This window comes from Hirundo rustica, chromosome 2, assembly GCF_015227805.2.
Source record: "Hirundo rustica isolate bHirRus1 chromosome 2, bHirRus1.pri.v3, whole genome shotgun sequence".
Classification (NCBI taxonomy): Eukaryota; Metazoa; Chordata; class Aves; order Passeriformes; family Hirundinidae; genus Hirundo; species Hirundo rustica.
Genome location: NC_053451.1, coordinates 72,900,288 through 72,912,220, shown reverse-complemented (window position 1 = coordinate 72,912,220; position 11,933 = coordinate 72,900,288). Strand labels below are relative to the sequence as shown.

The window sequence follows — 11,933 nt, the reverse complement described above, 5'->3', positions numbered from 1 at the left end:
ACATTTTGAAAAATATGCAACTAATTCGTTGTAACTGAAGAAGATTGCAAGTACTCAGGTGACTTTTGTTCTCTACAGACCAGTCACCTCTAGGCATTTTTTTTTTAATTGACAGGCAAATATTGCCTAGTTCAGGAGAAGAGGCAAGGAGAACCTGTCTGTTCCAAGAAGCTGATTCAGATCAAGAAGTATCTCTCACTCCAATACTAAAATTTCTGCACAAGATGAGCAATATCAGAACAGAATAGGAGATTTTAACTTTTATATTAAACTCTTCTTATATTATGTAGAACTGAAAGTTCTCTGTTGAAGGGTGAAACAAACAAACAAAAAACAAACAAACAAACAAAAGAGAAAACAAGAAGATTCAAGACCCATTGCACAGATACTGAAGAAGGAAACTACAAATTTCAGAAATGTTTACACATTTTCAGTGATCTGACTTATATAACAGAACAGGATTGCTAAAGAAGTATTCAAGGGAAAAAAACCTTGGTTTCGTCTGTTTCCACTGCATACTATTTTACTAAATAACTAAGAATCCAGTATTTTGTAAGGAATCATGCTCTTAAGTATAGTAGTATACAATGCACTTTCACTCAAGCAGAATATTTGAAGTACCATGTGACTTTTTACATTGAATAATAAAATATAAAGAATATGAACTTCAATATACCTTTCTTTGAAATACTGTTTTTTCAGGGAATGTGATTTTTGCGTGATGGTAAATACCAATGCATGCAATGTCACATATATGGGGGTGGAGCCTAGAAAGTCAAGCATATCCTCGGCTGCATAAGATGAGGATATGCTGCCAACAGGATGAGGGAGGTGATTCTCTAGGTGATCTTTAAGGTTCCGTCCAACATAAACCATTCTATGACTCTATGATTTTGTGATTTGTGTACTTATATATTAGGTATACAAATATGAATTTAAATTAATGTAGTTAAAAATGCATAAAGGTAATAGAAATTCATTCTTTTAATCAGACTGTTTTCTTACAAATTGAAGATTTTTTTTTCAGGAGATTTTTCAGAAAATTGACCCTCAATAAGGGTCATATGAAGATGAAACTAAATGCTTAGAGAATAGCCACTAGATCTGTATATCACTTGTGGAGAGGAAACCTGACCTTTATTTACACAACAGCAATGTGTTCAAGACTGTAAAAAGCCACACAAACAGTGTGTTCAGAGCAGAATGTTTTTGAGTAGGACCTATCCCAATACATAAAAAGGGACATTAGTTCTGTGAGAGAAATAGACATTCTGTTCTGTGTGTGAATTAAATAATATAGTAGGTACTGATAGCTTACATAATTACAGTACAGTACATTACATTATTGGGGGGGGTTGTTTTGTGTGTTTGTGTATGTGCATATGTTAAGTCTTAGCCTTGGTGACAGTTCTTCCATATGCAATTTTAATTTATTATATATGTATGAATTTTGAACTGCTCAGCAGGCTCTCTTACGTGTGAATAGACAGATGCTACATAATGGTTCCAGGAAAATGTTTCCTTTCAATACGGTATATTAAGCTGTCAGACCTGTACTCATAAAGAGTTCAAAGGGTTCATGTTGCAAGAAATATAGGTGGAGAGTTGTTGATACAGACTTGAAGCTTCTTGCAGGCATGGAAGGATATATTATTTACCCCCTACATCTTGTGTGCTATCAATGGCTCCTTGTATACATTCTGAGAAGCGACTATGAGTTGTGAATGATGGGGAAAAAATATTTTCTATCCACTGAAATAGTAAATGCAGACACTTACTCCTCCTGTTATGTTTAAACAATGAAGTTACAAATTAACAAGTCACCATGAAAATTAACATTTTGAAGACTAATCTGTAAATCGTAAGCCTGCAGTAAATATAAACCTGGCAGGTTTATATTTTATATATCTAAGGTTCACAAAATTTAAAATTGTCGGAGCAATTGATGAAGATTTGATGAACAGGGTACTGTGTGCCTGTGTCAACTGACATGCAGATGCACTTGCAGAATCACATTCTTTATAATAATCTGATTAATGATTCATAAAATTATGGTAGAAAACCAATCATCAGCTATTTTATAAACTTGGTAGGTATACAGTTTTTGAATGACAAATATGATAGATAAACTTTATCAGTGGTTTTTAATTCTGTATGCTTAAGTTAGGAAACTCTGTCCCATTTTTAGCAACTGATTTCTGGAAACATTTTTGTGATCATGTTTTACTCTTGTGAGTGTCAATTCAAAAGCAAAGATTGGTGTTGTTTTCACTTTTAATGTGAATATCTAGAGATATTTTCTATCTCAAACAGCCAACCACAAGTGTTAACACTTGAAAAATATTCAGCTAAAAATAGAAATATTATGACTTAAAAATTAAAACTTCAAAACTAATAAAGAAATTAATGATTTATTTGGCTGGTCACAGATAGCTGAGAACCTTTGAGCCTTAACCGTAAAAATAGCCTGCAAGCTGAGATTGAATTAATTAAAAGTAGAAAACTGCAAAAATAAAAGTGTTGTTTTGAAAAGAATGGAAATCAAATTGCTCTTATTCCTCAGGAATATTTTCTATTTTTAAAAAAGTTATTTTTCTAAATTATATGTATAAAGTATATATATAAAATATGTATATAAATTTTCTATAATTATATTTAAAATTTTGCACATACGTGTGAGTATAAATATAGGACAAGATCTTGATAGCCTTCATCGCATGGAAGAGTATATCACAATAACCCTTTCAAGGTCAGTGAGGCCACCTAGAGATCTATCAGTGCAAAAGAAATTACTGGAATCTGACTAGTTGGAGGCTGTAGTAAACAGTCTGTATAGTAATCCAAGGCACAATAAGAACAAAACAGGAATGTTATGCTCTAGAGGGCAAATATGTTGGAACACCACATCTATTGTTGCTCACCAAGAGGTTTAGTGACTCTGTGGCAGTGGGATGAACAAGGAAGTAGCATTTGCTGCTTATAAAACCATCCCATGCAGTGCAGGAGGGATAAGGGAAATCCTCCTTGCATGGAATAAACATTTTCCTGTAGCTGTACTGTATCTGCTAATTACTTGTTTATGAGAACAAAGAAAATAATGCCTTAAGCACAATACACACCTTTAAAAATACCTTACCCCAAACCAGTCCTTTTTTTTTTTTTTTTTTTGTCAAAGCAGTGTTTCATGGAAATACAATGCAATCTCACATGGACAGAAACCGACATTGTGCTAACATCTGTAAAACAGAAAATTACAATTAACCCTGTCTTCCTATAGAACAAGATGAGTAGTTTTAAAAACGGCTAACAGCAGTTATTGTGCAAGCATAAGCACTCGTATTTCATAATTTTATTTTTCCAAAATAAAGTGTGTGCAACTGTGTATTCTCACCCCTACCCCAGTCACACTGAGTGGACTGGCTTGAGAGCTTTACAAGCTTCATTTATACATTTGAATAATTCTTCACTTAAGTGTGATAGACATGTTTCCCAGAGGACAAAGTTTCCCTTGTGGTGTGTTTTGTGGAGTCTATGTGGTCTGGAATGTTTTCAGGTTTCTAAAGCAAGCATTTGCAGATACAAACTAAATGCAGGATCTGCCCAAGAGAACAAACTGCAAGAGCTGCAGTGGATGTTTACTGTTTTGCAAAATCGGGAATTAACAGTACTTAGGCAATCTAGAAGATATTTAGCTGAATTTTACTTTCTGACGCTCACTTAGATAAGGGGAAAAGGAGGTGAGAGAAATTGCAGTAGGAGGAGCTGATCTGTCTCAAGGTGGAGCTGTATCTTGTATTAAATGACATTGGCAGATTAAAGCTCTCTGGTGGGGAAGGGCTTAAAGGCTGAGTCAAAAGCCAAGAAGTCTCTTTATTTACGCCTACCTCCCAGCCCCTGGCAATCTGACTAATAACAAACTGAGCTAACAAGAAAGACTAGAAAGAACAGAGAGCACAGAGGAGCAGCTTGCATCTAAAAATCTGACAAACCAAGTGATCAAGTCAAGCTCTGCTGAGCATCTTGTTTGTTTGCTGCATCAAAATGCTTGCAAACAGTTAACTATATGCAGAAAAGTCAGCCTAGCTGTGAAGTATGCTGTGAATTTTAATTGAGGAAAAAGGACAACTGCTTACAGGATGGTCTGACGTGCATGGCTGCCTGGAAGATTTTTTCAATCGAACGCTTTGTACTTTGTCTACTGAACAAGGATTTTAACTTTATGGAGCTGTAGTATTACCGGAGCTTGCAGCAAAGGGAAACTCAAAAGAAAGTGCACATTTTTTAGAGGGAAAAATTACATTGCATGGAAACAGCTGCTCCAACTGTGCATTACTGAGTGTATCAGGGAGAGCTGCTGCTGTACAGGTAAGAAAGACTCCATTTAGTTAATTAGCTAAGCACATGAGAATTTCATTTCTCAGTACAAGTGGCGTTTATTTTCTGCATGATTTTGTATAACTTTTATGTTAAATGATGGCAGTTTAGAATGTATTTTAAATAGTTTTCAGGCACATTTACTCCAACTGATTACTGTGTAGAATATGTGCATTAAGGGAATGCTGGTTTTGAATCCCTTGGGGAAGAGGAATGGGCACTTGGTTTTATTTCCTGAAGTCCAAAAGTAGTCTTAAATACATCATCTGACTGTGATTCCCTTAAGGTTTATTTAAAAAAAAAAAAAAAAACAAAAAAAAAAAAAAAAAAGGTTTTTAGAAATTGCTAATTCTTAGCTTGGGGCTTTGAAAATCATCAACATGGTGTGCTTTTTTTAAACAGCTGAATTAAAACAACCAAAGAAATAAACCCCCAAGAATAATGAAACAAGCTATTCCAATGTTTTAAAACCAAATCAATTATTACTTAGTAAGCATAAGATGTCTTTGCTGTAAAGTAACTACTTCTAGAAGTATTCAACTTTGCCTCATAGAAAGAACTGTGGTGTTTTTTAGTCATATAGAATTCCTGCAGAGTTTAGTTACAGTATGCAGTCAGCAGAGACCTACATGAAAGCAGATAAAATGAAAAAAACCCTTAAGTTACCATGTAGGACTTGCTGAAAAACCTCACCACATGAAAAAGTCAGTTCTTCAAGTCTTTCAAATTACATTTTGTTGTATTATGAATTATTTCAGTTAAATGTTAATCATCTGCTACATGAGAGCAGTTTTTATTTTACAATAGTAGCCCACTGAGAACTTCATTACATGTTTCTGAGGGTATAGAAAAAGAAAAAGAAAAAAAAAAGGAGAAAGGACAAAATAATACAACTATTAATTTTTATTGTGTGGGTGTGTATATGTGTTATGTGTGTGAGAGAGTTCCAGCAGTGCTGCTTACAGAAGTATTATGATGATTAAAACATGAATGCTTTTCAATTGGTTACAAATGTTGTTACTTTCATCTCTGAGAGGAGGGCTTTCATTTTTATAACCCAAATTTCTCAATATGCAATAGAATGCAACGTGCCTTACAGATTTTTTTTTTTTTTTTCCTCAATTTAATTTTTCTCAGGGACTTTATAAGTGTTGCTTGAATTCGACACAGATTGACACTGGAATTTCTAATGAGAAAAAGTGCACAGAAATAAAGTTGAATTAGTCAGAGTGTAGATTTGAAGCTGGCAACTGTGTCAAAAGCTTGTATTTTTTATCTTGGGTCACTGGAAAGGATAGTGATGCGTGTAAAGCAAGAATAAATCTCTAGCATAATATGATCCTAGAATTATTCTGCATACTTCAAAATAACATCCTGACATGATGTGTCTTATCCGGTACTTCTTGGGAAAACAGACTTAAAGGCATATATATTAAACATAGGCAGCTGGAGTTCAAGGGGGATTATATGTGACAACAAAACTATGTTGCAACTACTAGAACAAAGATAAAGGTTCATATTTTTAAGGCCACTTTTTCTCACACTGTGAATTGCACTTACTACTTAAAAACTCATGTTGCTACTCTCACTTATCAGAAGCTACTAATAGAGAAAACAAAATTCACTGTGCCCACATTTGCTTTTGCTCTTTTTGTATGTGTGTGTGTGTGTATAATACTCATGCCACAGCATTTAAGTGCCTGCATGTGTAAAGCTTTGCAATGTGTTCTAAGGAAAGCCTTGAGAAATACTGTTTCTAGTAACCAAGGTGCATGACATTTAAAATATGCATTGATGAGATGCCAAATCATATGGACATACTATAAAAATGTGCATGCGTGAAGTTGAATTGATCCTTGTAAAAGGTTCTAATCTTTCAGAAACAAACACAGCTGTTTGTGTAGTGACATTCTGTACTTCATTTTTCAATAGCTTAGTTTGAAAGCTTCTGACCTTTATTAGATGGATTACTTAAGAATCTTGCTTAGTTCAATCATCAAATAAATAGCACACTCCATAAACATTAATGTTTTTTAAATAATCCGTTGCATTTTAGGGGACTTTTTTTAATATTTACTTTTTTGGAAATGTGGAAATACTTAACTAAAGATTATAAAGAGTTATTTCTCTCTACTTTATATATATATCAAGAGTTACCATTGGTCTTGCTAATTAGGCAGCCTTGAGAGAAAGAAACAGAGAATCTTCTAGTAGACTTTAAGACAATTTATTTCAAACCAATAATAAATTACTGATTTTAACATTTGAGTTGTTTGAAACTCCATAACTCTATTGTAATGACACATTTATCAAGTGTTTCAAAGTTTAAGATCAGATTGAAAGGTGATAATTATATTACATAGCATATAGTTGATACTGGTGATAATTTTTAACTTGTAAAGCACAGTCAGTTCCATATACATTTCACTGTGGAAACTGATGATTTGAATCATTGTGAGGAGTCTATTATTAATCTAAAAAAAAGTTTGCCCTTGCTTGCTTGCTTCTTCTGACATATACTGCATTGTCAGTTCTCTCTTTAACATGTATACAATTTTTTTGTACATATATTATATGCAAACGTTACTCTGCTGTATGCTGTGGCCCCACTTTTACCCACAAATGACAACATATGCAATAAAATTTAAGCAAAGAGAGATTATTATTTTGCCTACTTATTTTTCAGTTTGTGGGTACAAGGATTTCAGAGGAAATGCCCTTTGATTTCCATACATAATGCAGAACTATAGAGAGATTCCCTGTATCCTGATAGAATGGGCTTTTGCTCACAACACATTACTGATCCAAATCAAATCTTATTTCTCCTATTCAGCAGCTGGGTAACATTAAGTTAATCTTAGTAAGGTACTCTTTGGATTAGCAGTGCCATGTAGTGACACAAAGCAATGATTCAAAATATTATATTAGCTTTGATATAAGTTGCTTGGGGCAGTAAATTATTACTGCTGTCCACTGGCAGTCTATACAGTATATAAATAAAACCAACACACTCCTGATTATTTCCTACTTTGGATATCAGCATGAAAGTAGTGAAGGTTTCCTCTTATGACTGTTTATTCATTCAGTATATTAAATAAAATATATATTCTCTAATTGGAAAATAATTCAAGTGTTTTACACAATGTGATATTGTTTGGAAGGTGAAGTAGCTCACTGACAAGCTTTAGAAATGTTTTCTTCATGCGGGTGCCCCAGGCAGGGTGGGGGGGGAAGCAAAACCAACCCAAATCCTGTGAAATCATGACTTTTTTTTTTTTTTTTTTTTTTTTTAATAGAATCTGCTGGTCAAGATGAAGCTTTGGATTTTTGTTCTATGGTCAGCTGTGGTTGCATCTGATCCTTTCCAGCCACAGCCTTCTTTTTCTTCAGTCGGTGGATCTTGTCAGAGTCTATGTTCCTGTGAAGAAAAGGATGATGCCATGATTATCAACTGTGACAAAAGAGACATCAAGATGATATCAGAAATAAATGTCCCACCATCACGGCCTTTCCATCTTAATCTGTTAAATAATGGTCTGAGTATGTTACACGTGAATGATTTTGCTGGCCTTGTTAATGCTATTTCTCTGCATCTTGGTTTTAACAATATAGCAGATATTGAACCTGGGGCTTTCAATGGTCTGATCTTTCTTAAGCAACTTCATATCAATCACAATTCTTTGGAAACACTTAAAGAAGATACGTTTAATGGATTGGAAAATTTGGAGTTTCTTCAAGCAGACAACAATTTCATCACAGTGATTGAAGCAAGTGCCTTTAGCAAGCTCAACAGGCTTAAAGTGCTTATTTTGAATGATAATGCCATTGAGTATCTTCCTCCAAACATATTTCGGTTTGTGCCATTGACCCATTTAGATCTGCGTGGAAACCAGTTACAAACATTGCCCTATGTTGGCTTTTTGGAACACATTGGAAGAATACTAGACCTTCAGTTGGAAGACAATAAATGGGCCTGTAACTGTGATTTGTTGCAGCTGAAGATATGGCTAGAAAACATGCCTCCTCAGTCCATAATAGGTGATGTTGTATGCAACAGTCCTTCCGTTATCAAAGGCAGCATATTAAGTCGGCTGAAAAAAGAATCACTTTGTCCCACCCATCCTGTTAACGAACTTGAAGATCCTTCTGGGTCACTGCCCTTGGTTGTAACCACCTCTATCAGTGATAATCATCTATCAACTAAGGTGATTCCTCTCCTGAAAGCTCCTACTAAAGAACCAAGTTTAGTGCTTCATACTTCCAAGCCTACTATATTTCCAGGAATCTCTTGTCCTGTCCCTTGTCACTGCACCAGCCATATGCTCTCAGGAGTTCTTATGCACTGCCAGGAGCGAAATATAGAAAGCTTGTCTGATTTAGGACCCCCTCCTCCAAATCCTAAAAAGCTTATTCTAGCTGGAAACATTATTCAGACACTATTGAAATCAGATCTTGCGGACTATCCCAGCCTGGAAATGCTTCACCTTGGGAACAATCGCATTGAGATCCTTGAGGAAGGTTCCTTTATGAATCTGACTAGGCTACAGAAACTATATCTCAATGGCAATCATCTTACAAAGCTAAGTCAGAATCTCTTCCTTGGCCTTCAGCACCTTGAGTACTTGTACCTTGAATATAATGCCATCAAAGAAGTTTTGCCAGGGACATTTAATGTAATGCCAAAACTGAAAGTCCTCTACCTAAATAACAACCTGCTTCAGGCTTTGCCACCCCATATTTTTTCAGGTGTTCCTCTCACCAGATTAAATCTGAAAACAAACCAATTTGCTCATTTGCCTGTGAGCAATGTCTTGGATGAACTGGATATGCTGGTACAAATTGAGCTTGAAGACAACCCTTGGGACTGTACTTGTGATTCAGTTGGACTGCAAAAATGGATACAAAAATTGAGTAAGAATACCATGATGGGTGATATTTTTTGTAAATCTCCCGGGCACTTAGCAAAAAAAGAATTGAAATCCCTAAACAGTGAAGTCTTGTGTCCAGGTTTAATAAAAAGCCCTGCCCTACCAACTCATGCCAGTTTTGTAGTCGTGACGACTTCTTCTCCTACTGCCAACACTGCAGACACCATCCTGCGATCCCTTACAGATGCTGTCCCACTTTCTGTTCTAATATTAGGACTGCTCATTGTGTTTATAACTATTGTATTTTGTGCAGCAGGAATAGTTGTTCTTGTTCTGCACCGGCGTCGAAGATGCAAAAAGAAACAAGTGGATGAACAAGTGAGGGACAGCAGCCCTGTTCACCTTCAGTACAGCATGTACGGGCATAAGACAACACACCACACCATGGAGCGCCCAGCTGCGACTCTCTATGAGCAAAGAATAGTTACCCCTATGGTTCAGGTGTACCACAGCCCATCCTTCAGTCCCAAGCATACTGAGCAGCAACAGGAGGAGGGAAGTGAGAAGGAAGCAAATGATTCCAAATATCTTCGCCGAAGTCTCCTGGAAAGAGAGAACAGTTCACCACTTACAGGTCCAAATGTCAAATACAAGGCTAGAGATCAATCTGCTGAATTTCTGTCTTTTCAGGATGCTAGCTGCTTGTATAGAAACATTCTTGAAAAAGAGAGAGAACTGCAGCAACTAGGGATCACAGAGTACCTAAGGAAAAATATTGTCCAGCTCCAGCCTGACATGGAAGTTCGTTATCCTGGAACACATGAAGAGTTGAAGTTAATGGAGACACTCATGTACTCCAGGCCAAGAAAGGTTTTTCTAGAACAAACTAAAAATGAGTATTTTGAACTCAAGGCTAATTTACATGCTGAGCCTGACTATTTGGAAGTCCTGGAGCAGCAAACATGAAGTGATAGTACATTGGGCTGGACCGAATTTCTATCGTTTTACTTTAAGGTGGAATCACTGTAAATAAAAGTGCCTTATAAAAACATGTCAACAGTGAGAACTTAAGCACAGCAGTAATCCTAGGAAAGAAAAACTCAGGGATCACTGTGGGAAGCCATGGGGTTGTGTGCAGGCAATATGTCGCACCCCAAGTTAAATAAGAAATTTGTGTGTTTGAACAGTGGAAGGAAGATTGCTTATTGCATTATTCATCATCATTTTGAGAAGGTGTGTATGTCACTCCCCATTCTGCCTTTACCCTTCTTTTTTCCCCTCAATTCGATTCCTTAAAAAAAAAAAAAAAAAGAAAAAAAAAGAAAAAAGAAAAAAGAAAACCCCAACACCTGTGCTTGTATTTATAACCTTAGAGTGTATATGTTAGGTTAGTACATGCACTGCATACATGACCACTGTCTACAACTACACCTAACATACCTTTATAATAAATATGAAAGGAGTTGAAAAGTTGTCATACTAAATGTCAGTTAAAAAGAAAAAAAGATAAAATATTTTTGTGTATTCACCCAGAGCCTGCAAATACTTAAGTATTTTTCATGGAACTTCATGTGCATTCTGTATCAATATGTGGAAGGAAAAATATGTAACTATGTTTACCCAACATGTTCAACAAAGAAAACTGTAAGCCTTTTGCTACTTTCCCTATCTGATAGCTTTACCTAAGTTTGGACAATCTGTTCTTGAGCTGCTGCTATAAAATATTGTGCATCACTGGTGTTTCAACTCATAATCCTGGGCAATTTGAAAAGCTACTGAGAATCAGCTGTAAATATGTTATTGTGTTTAATAAGTTTGATTTTTATATATATATATGTGTGTATATATATATATATACACACACACACACATATGTATATAAATGACTTCTGTGCTAGCTTTAAATATTCTTGAAGGAAATGAGTTTGCTGTGGCTAGGAGTTTCCAAGTGCAAATACAGGTCCTTTTCCACCCTAACCAAAAGCAATGCTCTAGACAGAATAACTGCAACAATACACATATGAGGAAGAATAATCATATTTAGCTATTTGTATAAAAATATATTTTCTGAAAATAGAAGAAAATTAAATGTTGTGGGAAAAATAGGTTACAAACATGTAGAAACACTGCAGGTTTATTTTTGCAATGAATTCTCGCTAGATTTATATTTACTATTTATTCTGTATAATTTTTTTTTTTTTTTTTTTTTTTTTTTTCTTCTTTCCAACTTACAAGAAAAGAAAAAGCTTATTCCTGGCTGGTTTTCAAGCTAATCAAGGAACTTCACTCTATTAGTGAAAAAGAAATAAAGTTTTTTAAATGTTTTTTTCTTAAAGGTCACTTTTTAAAGAAGGCAGCAACTTCTGCATGCACAAGTTTAAAACTACTTGGGAATTAAACACAACGGTTCTCACTCTTGTCTTGTGGACAAAAGCATCTAATCCTGAGTGCAGTAAGGCCATTCAATTTCTGTGCATGACTGACATGGTACCAAAACACAATTTCTGACCTGTATTTATCTTCCTCCAAGCAAATCTTTTGTAAACTGACTATGCATGAGATTTTTTTCTAATTCTTATTTGTAAAGTGAAAAATCAGCTTAATTACTACATGTATACATATGTATGCTAAATTTAGCATTGAAGTATTGATAAACACAAAGTAAAAGATATATTCTTTACTTAAAATACT

General features: G+C 35.1%; 1 protein-coding gene across 1 annotated transcript; it reads left to right on the top strand.

Annotated features, from left to right (window-relative positions):
• The first annotated feature begins 3,826 nt into the window (after positions 1 to 3,826).
• On the top strand, positions 3,827 to 10,576 carry SLITRK6 (SLIT and NTRK like family member 6). The gene is made up of 2 exons (XM_040055837.2): positions 3,827 to 4,365; positions 7,671 to 10,576. Exon 2 carries the CDS (start codon positions 7,686 to 7,688, stop codon positions 10,206 to 10,208), a length of 2,523 nt encoding a protein of 840 aa, XP_039911771.1. The 5' UTR covers positions 3,827 to 4,365; positions 7,671 to 7,685; the 3' UTR covers positions 10,209 to 10,576.
• Positions 10,577 to 11,933: the final 1,357 nt, after the last annotated feature.